The following is a 26,035-nucleotide window of genomic DNA, read 5'->3' as shown; positions in this document are numbered from 1 at the left end:
TTTGTACTGTGTTACATTTTCTGATTTATAGACAAAAGGATAAATAGATTGATCTATCCATCCATATCTCCTTCTCTGGGATACGATTACCATTTTGTGAATTTGAATTTGTGAGACTTGATGCTAACACGAATGATGCAATTGCGAGAATCAGCATCGGCTACTTAAATTGACAAACAGACACGGCAACGTCCCGGCTCGTGAGCTCTGTCTCGAGGACAGTAAAGGCTCTTATCGCCAATTTTGAATGAAGGAGACTTGTTTACGACTCTTCTTGAGATTTTTTTTGGGGGGGGGGGGGCAGGGGGAGGGTACCAGACAGATTGTCCATCTGATGTGTGCTGTTCTGTGCCTGTTGTTAGAAAGTGCCTAATTAGAGGCTTATTACTACCAGTAGTTAATTATGGGATGTTGGGAAGACGTCCATCTCCTCAAAAGATAACTGGCAGAGAGATGCAGGAGGGCCAAACGAGAGCAACGATGAAGGTCGCTGCTACAATTTGGAAAACAAGAGAAACATGATTAGGGATTATGGGACATTTAGTTGAAACTGCCTCCCGGTCGGCCCATCTGCCCATTTGATCCGCTCCCCACTTTCTCTCTGCTTTCATCTTGTGTTTCACTTCCTCCTCCTTCTGTGATTTCTGCCTTTCCTCGGCTTCCTATACTCCCCTTTACAAAAGCTAGTCATCCTTCTTTTTTTCTTCACAGCCCATCTGCTGCGGCGTCTTCTTGCCAAAAGCCACCACCCATCCCCAGCCCGTCTCACTATACCTCCTCTAACCTGCCCTCTTTGTTTGTGCCTCAGGAGAAATTCTCAGAGGAAGTGCCAAAGCAGTATGATTGCCCAGAAGAGAGCAGCCCCCTGCCGACGACTCAGATGGAGTCTGAGTCTGGGATGCGGCCGCACACCAACACCAGCCAAACAGACGATAACGATGACAGAACCAAGCTTCTGTTAGAACGCCTGAAGACCCTGGAGGTAATTTCTCTGTTGAACAGCTTTTTCTCAACTACTCGCCACCCCACACACCTTCCTTCTTCCATGCTTGATTGTCAACAAACTTAAGACTGCCATCCTGGAGGTTCACAACAACACCAAAGATAATTATTCAGACACAGATCATTTCTTGACACTCCCTAAGTCATCCTTCACATTTGATGGAAAGCATCACCTCAACATTACATTTGAAATGCTTTTATCACAAGATGGGTGCCATTTAATCCCACCACACTAGATAGACCATGTGATGAATGCACCACTTGCTGGAGCAGCAGGAGCAAGGCAGATGCTATACATCACTCGCCTATCCACTGATTATTGTTGGAGCTGCTGTTCTTCCGGAAGCCTCTTAAATACGAAACTCCGAAAATAGAGATAAACTTCAGTTAAAGCAGATGATTAATAAAAGTGAGAAAGTAACACAATTCTAAATCCATCCCATAATTTCACTATGAGTCTACATATTGTATTTTGCTCCGCTGCGCTGGGCATGCTTCTGTTCTGAAATGCACTGTCCTAATTTCCAGTTGTAGAAAGAGACAAACGCAAAAGTAGCAATTTATTGGATCGGATTGGCTATTTACAGTTATATGTTTGTCTAAAATGAACATTTGTTGTTTCAGTCTACAAAATATCAACAACATATATTCCAAATTCCAACAATTCTGATTGTCACTGAGACCAGTTATTTTCAGAAGATGAAAAATGTTCAAAATGCGAAACACAGTCCAGTGTATTTTTTGGTCTCTCGAGATTTTTCCAGAGCTGTATGTCCATAATCATACAATCATCTGGTGTGCGACAAATTATTATTTACAGGCAGCAATGCTGAATGGTTGAGACGCCTTGCAATGAGTGTTCATGTCAGTCATTACCCTTGCAGCAGAGTATTTAATATTTTGATATCTACTCTTTACATGCAGCATAATACAGTACTGTTAATCATGGATTGGGGAAATTCAGGTTTTACCGCAACAAAGTAGACAAATCAAAAATCCATATATATATATATATATATATATACACACACACACACACACACACACACACACACACATATACATATATATATCCTCATCTCACCCCTCGGGTGGTGTCCGTCCCTCATTCAGCTCGGGTCCTCTACCAGAGGCCAGGAAGCTTGAGGGTTCTGCGCAGTATCCTTGCTGTTCCCAGCACTGCACATTTCTGGACTGAGATGTCCGATGTTGTTCCCGGGATCTGTTGCAACCACTCATCTAGTTTGGGGGTCACTGCCCCGAGTGCTCCGACCACCACAGGCACAACTGTCACCTTTACCTCCCAGGCTGTCTCCAGCTCTTCTCTGAGCCCTTGGTATTTCTCGAGTTTCTCGTGTTCCCTCTTCCTGATGTTTCCACCACTTGGGACCGCTACATCCACTACAACGGCTTTCCTCTTTTTATATATATATATATATATATATATATATATATATATGTATATATATATATATATATATATATATATATATATATATATATATATATATATATGTATATATATATATATATATGTGTGTATATATATATATATATATATATATATATATATATATATATATATATACATACATACATACATACATACATACATACATACATACATACATACATACATACACACACATACACTGTACAGAAGAAGAGCACCTGGGTGTCAGTACATGAATATTACATACTACACGTGCATAAGGGGATGCTGAGATTGTGATGATAGTGTGTTACAAAGCTTGCATATGCCAAGCAACAGGTGCCAGTATGCTTACCAGTGACTTTATTAGGTACACAGAAATGTTGAAAAGCAAAGCAAACATTGTACAGTCATCCTACTTTATGATCAATGTCTTGAGCAAGAAACAATTTCAGTGAAGTATGTTATTTAGAGTGAGTGATATGGCTGAAAGAATGACTTAATACAGTTACCATGATAATGTGCCGCATTTCTCTCCACCTTGCCTCCAAGACTTGCTTGAAGAAGTGGGGGTTGAAGCATTCCTTGAGGGAATCACTTGTTCCTCATTACATTTGCATTCTTCTCTTAAGCTTTGGGGATTTAATTTAGCTTCTTCCCCCATGTTGGGGGCTATAATTACGTCTCACACGTTCCTAGGAGGAATGGCGAGTTCCTCCGAAAGGGCAGAGAGTGAGTGGCGCCAGGCTGCCTGACAGCTTCTAATACGATGCCGGCCTCTGACAAATTGGAAACTCCCAGAGATCAATAGTGCTGTGACTGGACCCTCCGCAAGTGAGGGGAGATATTCCTATTAGATCTGGACCCCAAAGTTCAGCATCATGACTTGCATCCCCTTGACCTTTTCCTGTCTGGTACCTTGGAGGATTTTATTGGCCGTGCTGACGCTCTGTTGACCTTTCTAAAGCCAAACATGACCGTCATATCCGCCTCCTTCACTGTCGTTGTTGTTGCATCACATTGACAATGCCGACTATGAAAGCACCGTCTGAACAGAACGTGCTCTCTCCAGGAGAGGAACTCCGTCTTGGCGTTGGAGAACGAAAGCCAGAGGGAGCAGTACGAACGCTGTCTGGATGAGGTGAGTGGTCATTTCCTCACCCAGCTCATGTTCTACGACAGGAGAGTCCAAAGTTGTTCCCACGAGGGGCGCATACTGAAAAACCGAATGATGCAAAAGCCACTTTGAATTTATTGAACACGCTAAAATACAACCATCATATTTTGAACAACTGCTGCATCACAGCTTTCTGTTCAAGATGATAAGGCAAATACTGTAGTTTAAGTCAGGATTTTTGGGTGGGCTCCCACAAGAATTGAGCCTCCCCTGCACTGAGAAGCAGCCGAATCCCATCGCCACATTCAGAAACAAAACAAAATCTGTAATAACCAGCCATTGATTGATCTGACCTTGATAAAGGGCAGAAAGTGACGTCAACCATTACTTCTTCCGAAACAAAATTATCGTTATTCACCATTATACTGTATATATATTAATCTTACTGTATATATACGTATAATCTATAGAAAAGCTTTATAGTAATGCCAGTTGAATCGTTAAAGGTGTCACATCAATGAAGTATTTGGGTTACCCCCCCCCCCCCCACCCCGCTCCCTCCCCAACACACAACCCTTACAAAAAAGTGCACCGCAGAGCGTGTCAAAGGTTATTTTTTTTTTGTATTTGCTGCAGGCCACTAAAAAATGGCTGCAAGTGGCCCCTGAGGCGTCGTCAGGTCACCCCTTTTGTACTAGGCAGCTTCAACCTGAGGTCAACTCACATGCTGTCTGTGCTCAATAAAACGTCTGTAAAGCTGTTAGTTGGTTTTGATACACCACAATTATCTTTGCCTTGCGGTTGTTTTTGAGCTGAGTGCTGCTCAGGGAGTCACAACAGGGAAGGATATCAGTGGAGCAGCTTGCTGAATCACTGTGAGTGGGAGTGCATAGTCCGAAGAAGGAGAGGGGATGCAAGGAGGCAGCATCAGCATCTGCTGGAGGGTGGATGAGATTGGAGTTGAAAGTGGGTGATTAAAGAAGATCATTGTTTACATGGGCTTGTTGAGCATGTGGGCAAACACATTGGGTACTCAAACAATAGTCGAGCACAATCAGACGCGGAGGATCATCTCACCATTTTAACTCTCACCTTTCCTCGTCAATACATATGAATACCCCGGAGCCAACGTGGACTTAATGAGGGATCGATAAGCAGTAATGCGAACCGCTTCTCTCTTGACACTGTGGTCAGAGTAAAGACATCGGCCAGGCAAAACAGCACTTAGGCCACTCACACCTCTCTGCTCTGGTCTGACGGTACAGTAGTCTGGCCCACTGGTCGGAAGTTTAACTTGAGGCTTTTAAAGCAATTACAATTCAAATTCCCACAAGCACCAGATGAAACCGTAGCAACATGAGGGCATGGAAAAACGAATAACTATAATTAATCAGATTTAACAGTAATCATAAATCAGTTTTATTTTTTTATTCATCATATTGATAGACTTTTAGATTTGTCTCTGTTGTAATAAATTTGTGTTTGTTATATTTGGCAATAGTTTATAAAACATGTTGACATAAATGTAAATGCGATTGGCAGGTAACCAATTCAAGGTGTCACTCGCCTACTGCCCGAAGACAGCCAGGATAGGCTCCAAAACGCCCCGCGACCCTTGTGAGAATAAGCAGATCAGAAAATGAATGGCTGGATAAATGTAAATGTTAGGTAAAACTGGACTTGATGACTAAGGACGACACGTAATTCAGAATGACTTTATGTGGAGCGTTGCCTCACGTTGCTCAGATGTCGCGGGTCGTAATGCGTCCCCTCAAAGAAGAGGCTTCCACAAGTTTACACCAGCTTTTTATAGGGGTTATTTGCGTCACTAACACTGCATATGGCTATTAGCGCTGGCGTCATAGTGAATCAGACGAGGCTCATTTGCATAGCGGTGGGCAATTTCTCTGCAAAATATATGCATGTTACCTCGTTTAAATATGCGTAAATACTTCCGGCGCACCGAGACGTTTTCTGCTCGATATCTTGGTTTATGACGCATCTCACATGCTTTGTGGATTCGATGCGATCCGGTTGCTCCATTTTTACCGGTTAGCATCATGCAAAAAGGATGCGGTTTTTTAGTGGCTTCAATTCTCAGTTTTTTTACACAGTTGTCTTGCTGAGCCAATGCAGAATTCAGCTTTCGTTACTATTATTACTGGAGGGGTAGCCAAGGTGTTGCAACTAGGCAATTTGCTACTTGTTCTCAAGTAGCTCAGAGTCTGAATAAAGAAGGAAAGTGACCAACCATGATAATGAAGAAACAGCATTCTTTGCATTTTCACTCGTGGAGGCTACCCATCATCACCAAACCGCCAACACTTGTCAATTAGCCTGGGGTTTCATCCATGTGATACTTGCAGCAAAAACATGCACATCGGCAAACACAAATACCCCTTCATGCCCAAGTCGTCAACCTTCCCGAATATTTGACTATGTGCTGCTCATTGCGCTGTGAGCTAAAGCTAATCTGTGCTTACACTGCAGCTCTGCTTACCTTTTGGCTTTGACACGCTAGTGTTTCCATATAGTGAGTGGCTAATGGTAGACCTTCAACTAGCCTACCTGCCAAGTCATACAATACAATACAATACAATACAATACAATACATGCTGATTTATATAGCGCTTAAGTCATGGGCACATTAACTTCATGTGGGGGCAGTATTATGTAAATTAACCACATTATTACATCTCAGTCCATCAAAATTCACAAGGCTTGGTCACCGGCACAATTGTGTAATGACTGTAGGTAGCTCACAAAAAAGACTGACTCGGTTTCATCAGTTCACACTTAATGAATGCAGGTGCCAAGGAGACAATTTGTATAAAAGTAAGAAGTCCATTTTCCATAATATGTCCCCATTTATGATTGACCTCGGTCTTGTCTGTGTCCTTTCCAGGTCGCCAATCAGGTTGTGCAGGCACTTGTCACACAGAAGGTTTGTCTCCTATTTCCCGAGCATAAGCTGATTGTTCACGTTCGTATTGTTTCATCTTCTGGCTCTTTGTTGCCTCTAGGACCTGAGAGAAGAATGTCTCAAGCTGCGCACTCGAGTTTTTGACCTGGAACAGCAGAATCGGGCACTTGGGGTTCTGTTCCAGCAGCGTATCAAGCCCACCTCGGAGCTGCTCCTGCAGGTAGGATGCGTGAGCCGAACAGCAAAGTACTTATTCTGAACTGAAGTTATTTTCCACTTGATTTGTTCCTTAAAAGCACGATTGGTCTCATCTGATAATGAGAGAATTTGATGGGGGGAAAAATGGTGGAAAGTGCTGATTGTTTTATCTTCATATTGTCAAGTTTCTCACTCAGGCTGTGAAGTAAATGACTTTGCATTTTGCACTGCCTTCTAAAGAAATGTGGGTTTAAATTGGCCGAAAATTGCCTCAGATCATTTCATGGCTAGATGAAAGCAAGTACTTTACTGCAAAGCACCACACTGAAAGAAAAAAATGAGACAGACCTACCCTTCTGTTTTTAGTGATGGTATAATATTGCAGGTGCAGAAGGTCAGCGCTCAGGCCACAGGGCTCTATGCTGTCAATACGAAAACAACAGGCTGCTAAGAAAAAAAAGGACAGGACTGTCAGTGCTGAAAAAAATGAGCTAAATAGAACAGAGAGGGTGCACGGGCATAAAGGGAGAGCCAGGGGAGATAAGAAGGGAAGAGCGGTGAGTTGAAAATGAAGCTATCAGTGAGTCCTACTGCCACAGGGAGAGAGGAGGAGACCAAAAGAGACAGTTTAGTGAAACAAAATTGGAGTGGGTGTGTTGTCAATCTGAAAGGTGTCACAGGCTTCAAATGGATACTACAGTAATGAGGTCACTGAGCTGACCTGCAATTGGAGCTCATTGCTGCAGTGATTTTCGCACATTCCAAGTTGCTTGAGCTACAAAGCAGTCGTGAGATTATAGATTTTATGTCTTCAATTTTTTTTTTTTTGTCATCGTCAGCAAATGACTGGGTATGAGAATGAACCACATGGAATAACATTTTTCTGGATAGGCAGTACATCAATTATGAGCTCTCCCTTCTGCCATGCTAAGACCACATCTATATTTGTCTACGCTGACATCCATTCGAACTTATGTCAAAATGCATTTTTGTTCCCCATGGGCTAAGTCAAGAAACTAAAATAGCTCCCGGCTTTTAATTGGGTAGGTACTCAGATTCCAGCATTCACACCATGTTATTTGAAAAAAAGAAAAAAGAGAAAAAAATTATAAAGCGTGTGACAGTGTGCATTTTATTTGCGCTTCATCTCAATTAAAGAAAAAATATGTCCAAAAAAACTAAAGTTTTGCATGCTGTCTCAACATGACTAGGAAACGATCAGGCATAACGTCTTTTTTTTGGTTCTTGTTCAGCAACAACACTTTAAACGAAACAAATTATGAAGATGTTTACATGGAAGGAGAAACTGACTTGCACAATTAGAAAAAAGATACAGAATTGCAGATACATTGCTAATTATTTCGGAGTTCCTATTGTGAGAAAAATATAAATCATTGAAAACCTGTATCAATCATTAAGAATGACATTGTGGAGAGCCCTCACTCTCATTCCCCAGCAAAAGTAAATGCCTGTGCTTTCTAGAATCACCCCTCTGTCCCGCTAATCCCCCTCCCCCAAAGTGCTTCCACAACTTAAAATGTCTACACTTTCACTTTGACTATAATCAAACAATGAATCTAGTAAAACCTTATTACTAAAAATCAGCATTATACTTTTTATGCACACTGATTCCTTATCCTTAAGCCCCCTCCCCCTCTCTCTCTCCCTTTTTCATGAGGCACAGCACTAGAAAAAAAGATCCTTTGGATTTACTTAATTTGAACATGTACATCGGTTGCACATGATTAAAATGTTGTTAATCAATGTCATTTTCCCACATTTTCCCTCAAAATAAACGTGTGCTAAATCCATTTTAATCATGTGCAACCAAAATGCGCTATTTTTTTCAGAGAGATGTTGATTTCTTAAAGTGTGAGAAGTGTGGTTGTCGACATGTTGCATACAGACCTGTTAAAGAGTATTTGCCCCTTCCTGAATTCTGTGTTCTTCGCATATATACATCACACATAAAGTTTTCAGTTCATCAAGCCAATTTTAATATTGCACAGAGGCTACCCAAGGAAATAGAAAATGCACTTTCTAAAAGATGATTTCATTTACCATGATGAATTCTGCTGTCTACCATAAAATCCTCAAGTAGAATGTTCAACAATCAGTTTGCACCCTCAAACGCAAGAACTCTTTGATCATGCAGCAGGACAACAATCCGAAACACACCAGCAAGTCCACCTCTGAATGGCTTTAAAAAAAAAGAAAGGTTAAAAGTTACAGTCTGGACCTGTAAAAAATCCAATTGAGATTCTGTGGCGTGACCTTAAACGGGTAGTTCATGCTTGAAAACCCTCCAATATGGCATAGTAGAAGCAATTCTCTGAAGAAGAGTGGGCCAAAATTCCTCTACAGCGATGTGAACAACTCATCACCAATTATCGCAAAATTATTTCAGTTATTGCTGCCAAGGGTGGCACAACCCATTAGTAGGTTCAATTACTTTTTCACGCAGATAGGTAGGTTTTGATTTTTTTCTTTTTTTGTGCCTTAATAAATTAAATTGTCATTTAGAAACTGATTTTTTTTTTATTTTCTTGGGTTGTCTCTGTATGATATTAATAAAAAGATTAGTTCGATGACCTGAAACCTTTTGATGAATATACTGTGTTGATGAATATACAAATAACACAAAAATCAAGAAAGGGGCAAATATTTTTTTCAGAGCACTGTATGTGAAGCACCATGAGACACATTTTCTTCTGAATAGGTGCTGTATAAATATAGTTGACTTGAATTGAATGGTCATCTTCTTCCTATAATAATAGATGAGACGAACTGCTCAATCGAATAAGTCCATCCTATAAGTTGTACTTGTAGAGTTGAGGATTGTAATGAAGATGAAGGTCATAAATGAATCTAAATTGTAGCACTTCCCGATTGTTGTTATTGAGTCAAAATAACTTAGTAGCTTCAAGTGGTCAGAGATTTAATTGTGTGCTACTGTATTTTGCAGTCCGGGTCTGAAGCTTTTCCTTATCAGTAATTAAAATGTTCTCTTGTTCCCCATGGGCTTCTTGAGCTTCCCTGATAAAACATCATCCTGAATTTGATGGCGCCCGTCACCATCCGTGCACCTTCATCGTCTCTGCTTTAGATTGCATATTTGTGCCGCACGGCCACAAACATATGACCAGGGCTTTGGAAAAAGATTGCGCTCAGTTAGAAATGCTGCTTATCAAATATGGCAGGCAATTGGCAATTAAGTGTCCCACTACTTGGGATAAACGCTGCACTATTTCGGGGCTTCAACTTCAAGGACAGAGCGTGACCTCCTCGCTGCCCTTGCGCTTTCGGCATCTGCTGCTTGCCACTGCCACAAAGAAAGCTTGAATAGCAAAGGAATAGGACCACATATGCGGATGCACTATAGTGTCATGAGTTTTTCTTTTTTTATTTATCTCGCTCATAAAGGCATTTGAGTCATACAGGTGAGCGTTTTGTGTTGAGTGGGTGTTTTTCTTTTTCTCCAAACATTTATTGTCTCGATCTTAGAACACGCATCAACTGCTAGTTATTGGCAATGTATGTACAGTATCTACTTTTTTTTTTAAGTGCAGGATTGCAAATGTTTCGCCGTGTATACAACTTTGGTTATGGCCTTGAACCCTACAACGAAAAAAGAAATCCATGCAGACCTGCCATCCATGCAGACCTGCCATCCATTCGACATTTTGGCCGAGTACAAGCCTCCTCCCTCCTTGACCCAGCGACACTATTGACTGAATGCTTGATGAGGATGCTGAGGAGGTGAAATTCTATACTTTACGATAAGATATGGACCCCTGTGACACTTCAGCCACTCCCATCTCATGTCCCAGGAAGGCTGCATCACTTTGACATTGATATTAAACCTTTTTTAAAAAAATGAAAGTTGGCTAAATTATATCACACACACACACACACAAACACACACACACACATTTAAGAAATGGAAACCACACAAATGGCATTAAAAGGATAAGCAACTGCAGTACTGTAACTGAGATCTCTAGTTTGAGAAATGCTTTCTGCTTTGGCCGCAGGCAGTTAGTCAGCTTTCCTCATGAGAAACAACTGGTGTCTCATTAGGGTTTCAGTTCAAAAATATTCGTGGCATAAGTAAATACACTTTTTTTTGTTTTGTTTCATGTTTTTGTTTTTATTTTTTGTATTGCAGTCACAGCTGGTTGATGAAGCCTTGCCATTTATTGACATTGTTTCTATAGTATGCACATACAAACATATACTGCGCTCAATGGTAGAAAATTCAAATAAAGTTAATTTGCTCGCAAGAAAGGCAAGCTAATTAAACTGTAAGATTAATATGTGGAGCTGTATTTGGTTTTGTCTTCTTCCCATTCAAGCAAATGAATTGGGGGGAAATATTAAAAGGGGGTCCCTTATTCCCTGATGCAATTATTTCTTGTTCACTTATGTTTTATTCCAACTGATGATGTAAATGTCTGTGAGTTGGAATCCAGCCTGCGCATGGAACCATTAGAGAGGATCTGAAGGACCTTTTTCAAGAAATAGTGTCAACATTCTGCATGATGACTTTGAACTCATTCAATTTAAACCTCCATTTTGTGCTGTGTGCTGCACAAATTCACAGCAAGACTCCTTTTAATTCCCCGGGATCCCAGATGTCAAGTGTTTGCACCTTTTGCATTCCAGAAACTCCAGTCACGGATCATTGATCTGTCGGCGGCTGACTTGCTCCAGGAGCCAGAGAAAAGCAAGGCTTTCTTACTGTCCAGGAACACAGATTCTCCTTTAACTGTAAGCTTAATGGCCAACAGCTTTTCTCTTTGTGGTGCTGGTGTTGCAACTGTGTCCTGAATCTACGGAAGAAATCATTACATGATATTAAAATACAGACCTTACTCTCTAAAAGCCTGACCCCTACCCAGAAATGGCTGGTGATATCAGTTAACTAAGAAGAATACGTACTTGTCGTGTTACCGGAAAGTCATCGATCGAGATGGTTGTCATTAAAAATTACTTTATGGGACAATGTTCTGCATTGGTCACCTTATATATTATGCAGTCAGGCGAGAATCTGAGTTGCCTAAGCAATAACATTGCCCCATAACGGGTCATTTTCCTCATGTTACCTAAACATGCTGAATTCCATGCTTTTAAAATGGTTTATGAATACTATTGAGTTGGGTTGAGCTCATTTGATGCTTGCGGTGGTCTCCCAGATGTTCTATGGTGAAAACCATCAGATATACCGACACCGCAAAATCCTCTAATAAATATGCCTGACCCACTTGTTACTAACAGCATGTGCCCTCTGTTAATAACTATACATTGATAAGACAGGCCAATTTTCTTTATTATCTTTTTCAGAGCAACAACAACAATCTTTTTGTCTAGCAAAGCTGTTTGTTCATTTTTCAAAATCTCACAATCTTATGTCTTCATTTGAATATTTCACAGGAGATACAGTTTATTGGAATGTCAGGTTTGCCCATCACCAAGTGTCTGAGCCAGCTGAGTCTGACAGCGCCTATGCCAGTGTACCCACGCAGCAGCTGTAGCAGCAGTGAACTGTCCCTGTCAAGCGCATGCAGCGAACTCTCTAGCGGCTCCTACACCTGGAACGACGGCCGCTCCTGTGGGAAAGTGGTAAGAATAATTTTCTTCATATATCCAAAGGCGTGTTTGAAGAGTATTTTAATCTTCTTTTGTTTGACTCACTCTCAGCATTCATCTCTCACCTGGGAAAAGAGGCTAAATTTGGGTTCGTCTGCCCCAAGTAACATCAGTGCCTCACTGGAGGAACAGATGCCCACTCGGCGCAAGGAGACCAACATATTAGAGGGGCTGAGAAAATTGCAGAGGAGGAAGCACAGGTCCTCGTCTTCATCCAAGGTCTCCAAGTCAGGCTACAAAGACTGTATGAATTCCAACGAGGGCATTTACTCACTTGGTATCAAGAGTAGCAGTAAAGGTGTGTCTAAGCCCACCCATGTTGGCAGAGCACCAGTTCTTGTCGGGAAAAAGTTTTTGGATGATTCTGATGATGCAGATGATGAGCTTTTGCAATCTCGCCATGCAGCTGACATCCCCGACAAGGACAGCTTGTTCTACGGCAAGAGGCTCTCACACAGCATCTCTGATACACTGTGTAGCTGGGAGGGGATACAAGACAGTGGTGGTGTGGATGACAATAGCTCAGGCCTTGTGGTGGCACAGCCCCCCATTGAATTTGACTCAAAAGAGCATCCTGAGAAACTCCCGAGTTTCATCGGCAGTTGTCTCACTGAGAGTGGACGGCCATCAGCATTCAAGAGAGTGTCTGTGCTGCATGTTACCCCTTCAGATCCAGAAGGCTCCAACTGCTTCTCGGATATGGACGATCCAGAAGAACTCAAATGTGATTCTAGGGATTTGCAGGTGCCCTTAACCCAACAAAAAGAGCAAGCAGAGAGGATATCACTGAATGCTTTCATGCCACAGCGCTTGCAAACGGACCAAGTACGCATCCAGTCTGCAGATGGGAGACCTGAACCTGTCAAGGCAACTCAAGGAGCAAATAATTATCTATCCGAGGAGAGCATCTTGGCAGTATTTGATGCTCAAGGGGAGCCATTAGAATTAAGCCCTCAGAAGCTTACCAAAGGTTCTGATCCCACAGTTGGGATACCAGCTAGCAAAGTAGAGGCTACATGCAATGAATTAGACCCTCAAGAGAGGCCAGCAAGGCAGAAATCTATACCTACAGGAAATTACACAGTCCTGGATTGTCCAGAGAAGCCATCGGAATATCAGCTCAGGACCAGCAAAACAAACAATAGTAGGGGGTGCAATGCTAATCGGTTGTCAATGCAGCTTACGCCACAGAAGAAGCTAATCAAACCACCTGGCAGCCGAGCTAATAAAGGACATTCAATCCCACCGCTGAATGATTCTACTAGTCATCTGTCTAGTGGCTCAAAACTACGAGGTTGTAATAAACCTTCTGCATCTCCGATCAGATTGTCAAAGGGTACTACCACTGAGCCAAACAGTGGAAACTCAGGAACTCCTAGTCAGGAGAAAACACCCCCACCCCCAGTAACTAAAATGCCCAGATTCATCAAGAGCACCCCGAGCTCAAAGGTGGTAAACTCCAAGCTTCCTAATAGGTCTGAATGGAGTAAAGGCTCTTCCCCTAGTTCCCCTCAACTCTCAAAGAGACACTTAGAGTATGGTAACAATTCTGAACAGCCAACCAGAGACAAACACTGTGAAAGTATGAAAAACAAGCTCAGGTCCCCTTCTCCACCCCCTGCCCCTGGTCGCACCACCTCCTTACTGATCAAACCAAATTATGAAGGGTCACCTCAAGCACACAAAACAGTAGCTCAGCCATCCACAACAACCACTGTGAGGGGCCCTCCCCCAAGTTACTACACCTCTGTCCAACCAAATATGCAAGCTACACTACCTATTAAAGAAAAAGACATCGACATGGATGCCGGCTATGGGACTGCACTTGCACCTCAGAAACTGGTTGACAAAACCAGTCAGCACCTTCAAAGGTCCTCTGGCATAACACCTATTTTAGGCACTTCAAGGCGAAACACCTCAAAAGACTACCTCCCCTCCACCAACTCAGGCTTTGACCTGGATAATGAAAATGCACCTAAAAGCTCAAAGAATGTCCCCCCTCCCTATAATGCCATCAGAGAGTCCTCACTTCACAGCTCATTTGAAAATAAGGGAGGGTCCACCCATGAATATGACCATGAGTCTGTGCAGAAGCCCTCAGTTAGTTTACCAGTTTCACTTCAGGGGGCACCAACGGTGAAAACTGAAAACTTTAAAAATTTTGTCAGCCCGCCAAGCTCAGTCGTGATCTCCCCTAACTCATCAGAGAAGAGTCAAAAGACTCGCATCTCGATGGGATTCAAAGCATTTTTAAAATCTCCCCCAAGTCATAAAAATAGTCCCACTTTGCCAGACAAGCAAGAGAAAGATCATATCAACTTAGTTTCCAAGGAGACAGTGACTTCAAACACCTCCGGCAAGTGTGACAGCTGGCAGCCTGTATACAGTATTGATCCACCCACCAAGATGTCTGTTACAGAGGTGAAAGGTGTGGCTCACTGTAGGTTACTGGAAGAGGAGTTAAGTCCTGTTTTGACACCGGGGGAGGGGGATGTCTGCGATAAAGGGAAAAGGAGCAGTCAACTTTTCTCTCGATCCGTATCCATTACCACCAAATCCCACCTAAAGCCAGCCTTGGGAATGAACGGGGCCAAAGCTCGGAGCCAGAGCTTCAGTACCAACTACATTGAGAAACCCAACATCAATGTTCTGGAGGTGACAGGGAAAGTCAGAACTCAGATCATCACCAACTCAACAGAGAGGGGGAACTCTTTGTCCAGACAAACTTCCTTGGAAGTACCCAGCGTTGGGTTGGCCGAGAGTCCAATCTATTCTCCCAGGGCAACACCCAACAACCAAAATGTTCCAACTGAGAGAACCTCTAAGTTAATATCCAAAGGTGATGAATCTCAAGGCACAGTGAAGGGGCAGACAGTCACGTCGCCCTCTTACAGGGAGACGTGCGGTTTGCCTATCAGTGAAAAAAATAGAATAAATAACATCTGTCGGCCTGCAAAACTCGCCTCGCATGTTCAACCTCCAGCCTCCTGTCCTTGTGGTTCAGAAAATGTAACAGGAGGAAAAGCATCCACCCCTAATGAGGACGAATTTAATTCAGGAGTAAAAACCCAGACAGACTCCCCGAACAAACCCGCAGACATAGAGGACAAAAAAGTCAGCCCATCAGCCTGCACTATTGAAGAGAAGGTCATGATGGGAATCGAAGAGAATCTGCAAAAATGTCAAGAACAAGAAAAGGTCGCTGCGAGTGAGGCTAAACAAAAGACTGGCCCCTCACTGGCAAACTGGTTTGGCTTCCGGAAGAGCAAACTTCCAGCTCTGACTGGAAAGAAAGCAGATGTACCCAAAGGAAAAGAGGAGAAGAAAGAGATGAAGATTGGATCGGTGCTCGGAGGCAAAGTCACAAAGTTGGACAAGAAGAAGGAGAGGAAGAAAAATGACAGTCTGGAGGCGCAGAATCAATCTGAGACGAGCAACAAGCTGAGCTCCATCATGGACCACTGCAACAATCAAATGGGCCAGATTGCCAGTCAGATCCAGTGCACCACAGCATTCATTGGCAAGGACCAGTTTGTGAAAGAGCTCTTTTGCAGGTGCGTAAATCAAGACAATTACAAATTAATTACCCTTAATTGATGACTGTTTACTTCCTGTCACTGTAGCTATCTTAAGTTGTCTCTCAATTGAGTGAAGTGAAAACATAAGCTACTTTGTGTGCTGTGAATGTGGGATACAATAACTAATCTCAAACACAGCCGCCTGTTCCAGTTCTGACTCCGTGACAATTGTTGCATAGTCACACTGTAACGCTTCACACCAATGATCTGTTTTTTCACAACTTCTGAGGTGCTGGCATTTTGTCTTCACACAAGAGAGAACATTTCAAGCAGCCTGAAACACATTTTTAAATGGAGATCAAATATTGTGTCGTCACAGGACTGCTGGAAAAGGCAACTTAGTCAGTACATCGCCGACAGGGATCGCCACACCCAAGAAGCGTTCTGAGATGAAAGGAGACATGCAGATCTGTCCCGATGCTGCTGTAAATGGACATTTTGCTTTGTTTGGATGAGTAATCATTTTATTGTCTTGTATCTCTCTCAAATTCAGGTTTCAGGGCACACATGAAGCTTAAATATTACTTTGCTTTCTGCTACACCACTTTGTAAATGAAAATGAGGAATTTAGTAATATCAGTTTGGATTGATTATAAGTGAGTTAAAATATGAAACATTGATGGGGAGTTCTGTAGAGCTTTAAAAGCAATCAAAAAGGACATTTAACAGAGGGGAGTAAGTGCAGTCAAAAAAGAGCCCCGCAGAATAACTTCGGAAATTTAATCCTGATGTGGGCTTTCGATAGCGCTGAGGAGTCTCCTTATCAGAAGCACTCAATTTGACAAAGGGCCATTTGATACCATTCCCTAAGCCTTCCATCCATCCATCTTCTCCCCACAAAACAGCACAAAAGACAGACAGTTTATGACCTCTGTGATTCTTTTTTTTTCACCTCACACTTGAATAACTCAATTATAGTTACCATATAATTGACTACTCTAATCGTCCCACTTTACAATGTTGACAATGAAACGCGCATCTAGGAATTGCATACTGAGGTCACATTGTAATTTGGACTTCACAGACCCTCTTAATGAGTCAGAAGCTCAACTTAAGGGGTGACAACAAAGAGGGAGGCATGGCAGATCCTACGGGTCAAGACCACATGATGGGTAAGTGTTCATGTTTCTGCCACGACAGTGTTTCAGACCGATATCAAGCCAGGTGACACGTGGCAATGCCTTCCCCGCCATTGAAGTGGGGAACAAACTGAATGCATTAACTTGGATGGCATGATGGTTGTAATTATTGCAATGTGATAGATACTCATGTTCACCAGATGGGATTTACAGCAAGTTTGTAACTCAGGCATCCGGCTTTAAAGGTCATAATGACTGAGTGGCGTCTGTGTTTTTATGGCTTTTTTGGGGGGTGGGGTAGGGGGGGCAAGTTTATTAAAGCAACACTTTTGAAGTTGCACCGATGATGGAGAGAATGTAAACTGTCTCCAGTCAGACAAAGCTCAGTTTCACCATCATTCTGCTCTCTAGCACTTATTAATATAAATTAAATGCATGGCTGAGGTAATGCAAAACTATACAGAGATGATGACCAATTGAGAGGTGGGTGAGTGAAGGCCAAGAAAGGGGGTCGAGCTAAAAACTCCCAGGTAAAACTAATATGACAAGCAGGAGCAAATCTGAAAGTTAAATTCTAAAGAAAACAACAGAAATATGTTCTGTCTAAAATGAGCTCCGCTTTAAAACATCAAAATACAATTAACAATCTTAGAAGCTCTCTGTATGTTTTGATTTACGCTGCCTGAGCAATTAAAAAAAACGTTTTTATGGTCCATAGCACAAAAACAATAAATACTTCAAAACAAATAGAGGCTAACCATCAGACAGTGAAGCTATCATCACACCAGCTTTCTTGCCTCCAAGCATGCAGCCTGGACGTGATTGCAGCTCATGAAAAACTACATTACATCCAGTCGCTGTTGCCTCAGGCTAGAATTACTGTGGAACTTGTTATAGTTTGCTTATGGAGGGCATTTTGAACCGTCAAGCCTAGCATTAGATTATACGACTTCGTAATCTATGGCTGCCTCCTCTCTGTGCTTTCCCTCCGACATGTAAGGAGCCCTTCACAATCTCCCAAACATGCACTCACGGCCACTGCGTTATTTGTTCAGATTCTTGATGCGGTGTAGCAAATGTTCTCAAGTGCGTCAAACAACAAGCTGTTCAGCAGTGCATATTTACGTCAAATGATTTTCGCAGTTGCTGCTCATGGGTGTAGATGTCAAATGCATAATGTGAACACAAAACAACTTGAGCAATGTGTTTGTTTTGAATTTTTCAAATGGCACACATTTTGTACAAACAACTTTCAGTCTCTTTGGATTAAAGTTTTGGGACAGACCTTGCTCAATTAGTTGGTGTTGATCTGACCATTTAGTTTCCCCTCAATCTCAATTCTTCATCTTCATAAGATATTACTGTATACTGTATTGGAGAAAGACCTTTTCTGTCCCAATGGGAAAATTAAAGTCCAGAGAGGAATGTTTGGAATAGCTTGGTCTCAAATGAAGGCTGGTGAGCCCTATTGAAAAGCTTGAAGATAAACTAGACCAGAGATAAAGCGCCACCATTAATTGCCGTTTACTTTGAAAATGAGTGGTCTTTTGTTTGTTTGTCCGCTTGCTTGCTTGTGAGTATGTTTGCGATGCTAAACTGTCTCAAAATAAAAACATGCATTTCTACGGTCAGATATTTTTATGAAACGATTGGGCTATCAAATGTTTACTTCAAGTGAAATTTCTTACCAGACGATACTTTCACTAATTTCCAAACTCTTTGTGTTCTCCCTTTGGTTTCACCTAAATTGTAAAAATAAAATATGTTAGGAAAGACAATGTACCGATTGGTCTCCCATTTAAAAAAGAAAAAAAAATCCTTATTTTGCTGATTGCTGCCGTAAACCCAGATGAATAACTCTCGGTGCCCTCAGGAGTTCTTCTGTTTCCTTTTATGTAAAAGGAAGTTTCTGGCCATTCATTGACACATTATTCCATTTGATTTTGGTTAACATGATCCAAATGTTTTTTTCTCTCTCTTCTGTACCGACGGCTGAACCCGCCACAGACACCCTGTACTCTCACCAGCCCTTCCGTTGCATGTGAAGCCCTAGTTTCATTTCCTGTGTGGTGACCCCTGCCTCCCCTAGTTGTCACATTTCCTTGTCACTTTAGGTTCTAGCTGCCAAATGAGAACACTGGACAGTGGGATTGGGACCTTCCCTCTTCCTGACTCTGTCACACGAGCAAGTGGACGCCACATTCCTAAATGTGACTCCAGCGTGGATGGGGTGACTGCTGAGCCTCCCTCCCCTCTTCCAGAAAGCTCACACCCTAGTGTCATAATGCCTTCCCTACCCAACACCTGCCTACATGCTCCTGGAAGCTTGGGTCACTCCTTCTCGGACCCAACCCTTACTTACAGTGGTTACACCCCGGATTCCCAGACCCGATTGCCCAAACTCACCGGTGAGTCAAGCTCCATTAATTTACTCAGTTGAAAAAAAGTGTTTATTGCTACCATTGCTGTCGTACTCTTGTGCAACAGAGCATCACTGCCTTAATCCTTTTGAGGCACATGCATAATTGTTTTACTGTAAGGGACCACTCATCCACTAAATGGAAATATTTAATATAATCATTTTTAAGACGATCCAGAACTTAACAACGTGATCACAACAGCATTTACGTACATACCTATTTAAATATTGTCTGGTTCTTTGGATTTGTAGGTGTAAACAGGACAAAGAGGTTGAGCCTGTTAACCCCACGGAGCAGTGGTTCACCTTCAAATGAGGACAAGGACGATGAAACTGTGAGGAAGATGAAAACAAAGGAACATGACAATTCTGCCGTAAGTTTAGGGGGTATTCACACCAGAAAAGCACATGGGTCTGCTGGTTTTGTCCAGCTGTCCAATGGACAGAAATGCCTACAATGCACAAGCCCGGAAATTGATTAAAACATGGAAGTCATATTTGTGCTTTGCAAATTTGTTCTGTGTGAGTGTGAAGTGCAGATCATTCAAAGCAGGTTTTGCGATGCTGTGTTTCTAGTGTTTAGTTTCAGAAGTAAAAGAACTACAGTATTGGAAGACACTTTTCAGAACTTAGCAGGTTGAGAAGGACAGTCTGAGTTAAGAAAAGACCCAAGAGAATGTCTCTTGAGAAAGCACTTTGGCAACACTGGTAAAGAGAAAACGTCTCTTTAGCAGTACAAACCGTTTCACAGAAGTAAGACTCTGTTTCGGGCGGCTATCTGCCTCGACTGCTTTTTGTGGTCTAACTGTTATCAAGGTGCCTAGTTTTAGGCCTAATGTAATTTTACTAATACTGGAAGTGAGTTAGCCCAAGTGACTAAACATTGGATGTGTCATGCATAGTTTTAACACTTTTCTTTTTTGGACTTTAGGAGAGAGCCCTGCGATTGTGTACGTACTTGGGCAGCAGCAGCGGCAGCGATACTGAGACCGAACTTGAGCGACCTGCAGTCAATTTGAGGCCGACGCAAAGCTTGGGGATCAACTGCAGCAAGACAATTAACTCTGGTCAGATACCTACCCATCAGAAATAGCGATTGATTTTAGAAAACAGGGAAGTCGGAATTTCAGACATCCAATGAAGTAAATTGGTAATGCTTCTCAAAGTCAGAAGTTGGAACAAATGGATCTGGCTTAGCTTCACCAGGATGCAGTGATTCTGCAATGGCAATTAGCGATCCACAGTGTTAATGCAAACCCTTCAATCCCAATGAGGAACTTCCCAGTTTTCCTGACTGCATCATTGAACCGAGGCTTGTGAAAAATACAGTGCTTGACTTGTGTTAACACACCCAATTCCAGTCGACCAACGTGAAAAGACGCTGAGGAGTAGCAGTGTGGAGCATCCTCTGTCAATCATGGACTTCTACCAAGATGATATGTTCTCTCAACTGGAGAAGGACAGCAAGAGGATCAGTCAGTACGACCTGTTGCACAAAGAAACACCCATCAACACAAGAGACATACTCAGTGTGAGTGCTTAAACCCCAAGGTTTTCGTACGTCGGGAGATTTTCATAGTAAAAGCTGCCTAATTGCTTTCGATCGACTCACCATCTCGTATCAGGGGGTATTTGCCAAGCCTTATTTAACGACGCTCAATGACAAATGAGGACCAGAGACCGTGAAATGGCCTCCAGCTGCCGCTGCAGGACAGCCAAGCTACCCTTGACTACCCCGATGCCAGACCTGACACAAAGATCTATATTCTGAGTTGGGTGCGGGCTTGTGCTGGTCGGGAGGGATCTGACTCAATACTTGTGTGCATTAGAGTTTGTGCTGTGAGTTTTATTGTGACCTATGGTGAACTCAAGCGAAATGACTTCAAATCAAATCAAACTTTATTGTAATTCTATCAGCTGTGCAGCAGTGATCCAGACACTTTCAAGCAATCTGCAAAATGTCTAATTCACTCAATGCACAGTCCACTCGACAAAGAAGCCAAGGAAAAGTACATCTACGGCAAAAATAATAGTTAGTAGTCACAAAAGGTCCAAATGAGTTTGGAGTGTCTGCGTGGAAATTGATGCTAGATATCATCAAGTTTTATTTACAGCGAGAAGCCAATCAGTGCATAGCAAGCGTCTTTGCCCTACTTCAACATTCACATCCAGGCCTGCTGTAGCAAAGAAGGGTCACACTTGGGAGCCATTGCCGTCGGTGACACTTTGGGAAAGTTTGGTGGCTGGTGTCAAAGATCTGTATGAGCTCCTTTAATAACATTCCACAAACACTCAGGAGAGCAATGCAAAGCTCGGTGACTCCCATCAGAGCCCTCGTGACCCACGTTGGCCTCCCATTCATCATCTTGACAGCACCTGACACTCGCACTAACAACGTCTTCTCTCCCTTTTCCTTTGAGTCATCCTTTTCAATAACGTCTCCTGCCGTCGTCCTCTCAGTTGTATGTTTCTCTTTTGTGTTTGTCTCGCTTCGGTTCTCAGCTCATCATCGGTCCTCTCATTGGACTTTCCTTCGCTTCATTCTCACCTTCTCCTACGTGTCTTCCTATTGTTGGTGCCGGGGAGTCAAAATGCCCGAGGAACAACTGAGTGCAAGAGATTTCTGGTTGTTTTGGTCCAAAGGAAGCGAAAACGAATCGACATGCATCGGCTCCACAGTGAGCATGGTGCATTTTTAGTGCCCTGAGAAATTTCAGGCTGCGTGGAGAATAGAAAGCGAACATTAGATTTCAACACGGAATGCGAAATGTAAGATACGCGGTATATGTGCATCTCATTAAATTTGATTAATTTCAGTATGTATACTCTTTGCAGTAGGCAGATTCATTTACAGTAACACACTAGATCAGGGGTGCCCATTACGTCGATCCTCATCTACCGGTACATCTAAAACAGGTCCCAAGTAGATCAGGTAAAGCAGGTAAATCTTGAATTTATGGTCGCGCGTGATGACGTCAACGTAAGTTGTTCGCGCTCAGCAGCCTGCAATTGCAGCTTATGATCACAGCTGTTGCGCTCTATCTTTTATTGACATTTTTCTCATTCAAAGTTTGCTTTGTGTACAATTCACTGAGGGCATGGGAAAAGAATCGGAACCTAGGAGGGTCCAGGGAAGCACTTTAAAACGGTACGTGTGAGCTACGATAGTTAACAGGCTGCAAAAGTGCATCGCATGTCTATGTTCCAGGCTGTTTCTCATCTTGGTGTGTGTGTGTGTGTGTGTGTGTGTGCGCGTATGTGTGTGTGTGTGTGTGTGTGTGTGTGTGTGTGTGTGTGTGTGTGTGTGTGTGTGTGTGTGTGTGCCTGTGTGTGATCCCGTGAGGTTAGTTGATCGAAAAGTAGATCTTCGGTCCAAAAGGTTTGGGCACCCTTGCACTAGATAAATACAAATGACCATTTCCTATCCTAGGTAGTGTGAATCACGTTGCGTAAAAGCCAAACTTGTCAGCTCTGTTGTTGCAGAATTAATTTGTTCATGCTGCAGTTTGTTGTTCAGAGCTTTAAGGGAGGTAGAAAGGCCCATATTTAGAACTGCTTTGGAACATCTCAACCACCCTCATCCAATCCACTTGTGTTTTTCAATCCCGTCAAAATATGTTGTTTTGCTCCCAGGCTCCATTCGCTGGCCTCTCAAGATAGAGGATGATTGTTGCAGTCTGCTTTCCAAAGCACCTGAAAGGATGTCAACATCTGCTTGAGTCTAAATGTGTTCACGAACGTGTGTAATGTGACTAGATCTCAGGATTTCATTTGTTTGTCTCTCCGTAGAAGGAAACTGCGCCGGGAAAGACGGCCATCTGCCCCAAACAGCCCGGCTCGCTGGGTGTCACCTTGGAGTCACTTAACAAGCTCAATCACAGCAGCTCGAGCGTCCGCAAAGAGTCCGTCACTGATGGTGGGAGGTTAGAGGCATTGTGTGGCAGCAAGGTAGAAGAGCCATCCTCATCCGGTTTCTCAGGCAAGACTGGCGCTGATCCAGCAGGCTTCCTCAGTGACTCGCTTTACAACAGCTTTTCGTCCTGCAACAGTCAAGTCTCCAACGATGTGTGACAGGACCCCCACCTCCACCCCCAACCATGCGTGACTATTTGGGTGTCCAACAGCGTAGATTGACTGACCGCTGCGAGTGTTCCTGCTGCCTGCGGCGGCCGGGAAGATTCAACTTTGATTTGAGTGACTGCAGTCCTGCACCTCACCTCTTGATGAAGAGCCCAACCAAAAAGCACTTAGAGGCGGAAAGCTCAAACCAGTAGTTTGATGGTAGCAATACGTGACTCATTGCACCTTGTTGTGTCCTTTTGGGTTTACACTGTTTTTTGGGCCAAATCAAGTCAATGACAATACTGGCAGTGGCTTAGGATCTTCCGAGACATTTAATCTGCTGCTACATCTGGCCCTTCACGTTGCACCCGGCTCAGTTTTCTTCAGACTTCTTCCAATATCAAAGAAGCGGACACTTGATTTGACTTCCTAAAAGTGTCTTCCAACATGTTCTTGGTTCTGAAAAACTCATTTATAAGATTGACATCTCTAGGCTCATCTTCTTGAGACAAATGAGGAAGTTGTTTCTTTACTTACTAAACTCCTCTTTAGCGCAGATTAACAGACTGTTGGTAGCTCAGGGAACATACTGAACTCAAATCGATTGTACCATCAGGAAGACGTTGACTTGCATACAAACACCACGAATAATTTGTTTCTCGGTTTCCCGCGACGCAAAGTCCATCTCGTGTGTGTGTGGTTTTCTGCAGCAAACCTGAACCAAAACTCACTTCTCAGATGTATGATTATTTTGTAAATAAAAGTGGTATAATTTAATATCAGAAGGGGCATTGCTAATTCATATATGCAAATATGAACACAAAAATACACCTGTACATTCTTTTTGCCAATCTTTCAAATGAGCTTTTGAAAATAGCTTGTTACTTGTCTTATTGAATTCTTTTGGGGTTCTTGTTTGAATAGAAATCTTTATTTTGATCAAAAGAAGAGCTAAAATATTTTATTTTAACAGACATACATCGGTGACGTCATGCCGAATTCCTATTTGGAACTTGACCAGCTGGTGCTAATCAACACAGCAGACTTTGTGTCGCAATTTTTTCATGAAAGTGTTGATAGTGTGTGTGACTGCGGAGAGCTTGTGTATTTTTCTATAGGTGTCGAGTATTTATACCCATGTTTTTGTACTATCGGACTGTAGTGTGATTCACCTCTCTCCTTAAATGTTCCCTTGGGAATGGTTACCAGCAGTGTTACTTTGGCAAATATGATTAACGATTCATTGTTTTAATTATTACTGTGTGCAATCTTTGTCCGTTACACTAATGCTCTATTTTATGTAACTATTTCTGAAATAAATATGACAAATATTTTCTGTTGGCAGCCAAGAGTGTATACGTTTGTCTGTCCCAGCATGTGTACTCCGTCTTCAAGGAAGGAAGCGAAAGCGCCCCAAAGGGCCTATGCCTGTAATCAGTTTTCTCCTAACAATCTGTCAACAGGAGACGGTTTGCGCAAAGAGCGCACAGGCATTTCCAAGTAAGCAGTCTCATGATGCTTCATTATGCAGTCTGAATAAATGCAATTAGTGAATCTCCATCTTGGTGATTGTGTGCCATAATCTGCCTAATATCTTTGCATGCATTGATCTGATTCAGCAACAGAACGTTCATGTGTACCTTTGTCTGGCAGTTCCGGTTGCTTCTTGCAGGCTGCACAGGGTAATAGGTCACTGAATTATCAGTGCCACTGTGATGTGTACTCGACGCCACACACACCTTCACAATCTAATGAGAAATTTGGCCATTCCGGAGCGAGCAAGAGCACAGATATCACAACGCCGGTAGATAGGAAGAGATTTTTCTTTCTTATCTTAGCGCCTAGGTTAATGCTGGCCTGGAGACAAACAAAACAGCAAATAAACGTAAAAAGACAGTCCTGCATCTAAAGTCAGACGTCTCTGAGGTCAACCAAATCCAACCAAAGTATTTGTGGAACAATAGGCTTCTAAAAACATACAAAAATAACGACTTCCAGGATGTCACCTGACCTGATTGGTCTGCATTATGTTATACCTCCACAATACAGCATTTAAGCAAGTGAGTGCACCCTCCAGCCTCTTTAGTCAACCATGGCGAGGCTCATTCTGAACGGAAAAAGTCTTGTTAAACTGCTTGGTCAGTGTGCTGCACTTAAATTTGAGGGCGTTGACAATCACTGATGGCCTAAGACAGTGATTAATACAAGGACATCTTTGTTCATCTATGTGCAAGCAATGTCTTATGAATGGAAAAACAATTGCTGTGAGATTTTTTTCACTCAAGAAGGGTTGGGAAACGCCCAAAAAAACCATACTAATTGATTTTCGTTTGTCACGATGCGAGGGTGGTGGTGGACCCCAAAAGAGGGAGGAGCAGGGTGAACTTGACGAGTTGTATTAAAACACAGAAAATATATCCAGAACAAACAAAGTCATGAAAATAAAAAGATTCCAAAGTAACAAACCAAAACCATGGCTGTGGCAAAAAACTAACAGGAACAAAAACATGACGGCAGCTAGCAAACAGCAACAAACAAACGTGACAGTAGCCAACAGCAACAATGATCCGACTGAG

At 42.5% G+C, this 26,035-nt stretch overlaps 1 protein-coding gene across 10 annotated transcripts in view; it reads left to right on the top strand.

Annotated features, from left to right (window-relative positions):
- Window positions 1–24,803, top strand: part of LOC127595509 (nck-associated protein 5-like) — an 81,741-nt gene extending 56,938 nt beyond the window's left edge. For 8 of the 10 annotated variants that reach the window (XM_052057063.1, XM_052057067.1, XM_052057069.1 and 5 more), the window contains 14 exons: window positions 809–982; window positions 3,507–3,575; window positions 6,457–6,495; window positions 6,575–6,694; window positions 11,338–11,442; window positions 12,106–12,294; window positions 12,373–15,875; window positions 16,219–16,324; window positions 16,924–17,011; window positions 19,093–19,386; window positions 19,650–19,771; window positions 20,329–20,464; window positions 20,759–20,928; window positions 23,187–24,803. In XM_052057063.1, coding sequence (XP_051913023.1) covers window positions 809–982; window positions 3,507–3,575; window positions 6,457–6,495; window positions 6,575–6,694; window positions 11,338–11,442; window positions 12,106–12,294; window positions 12,373–15,875; window positions 16,219–16,324; window positions 16,924–17,011; window positions 19,093–19,386; window positions 19,650–19,771; window positions 20,329–20,464; window positions 20,759–20,928; window positions 23,187–23,468 — 5,397 coding nt within the window. In that variant the 3' untranslated portion in view covers window positions 23,469–24,803. Of the gene's footprint in view, window positions 1–808; window positions 983–3,506; window positions 3,576–6,456; window positions 6,496–6,574; window positions 6,695–11,337; window positions 11,443–12,105; window positions 12,295–12,372; window positions 15,876–16,218; window positions 16,325–16,923; window positions 17,012–18,985; window positions 19,387–19,649; window positions 19,772–20,328; window positions 20,465–20,758; window positions 20,929–23,186 lie in introns of those variants that run through there. The other 2 variants (XM_052057064.1, XM_052057074.1) reach the window with 2 other exon arrangements.
- Window positions 24,804–26,035: the final 1,232 nt, after the last annotated feature.

The sequence above is a fragment of the Hippocampus zosterae genome, chromosome 2 (genome assembly GCF_025434085.1).
Source record: "Hippocampus zosterae strain Florida chromosome 2, ASM2543408v3, whole genome shotgun sequence".
NCBI lineage: Eukaryota > Metazoa > Chordata > Actinopteri > Syngnathiformes > Syngnathidae > Hippocampus > Hippocampus zosterae.
This window is presented reverse-complemented; position numbering and strand designations above follow the sequence as displayed.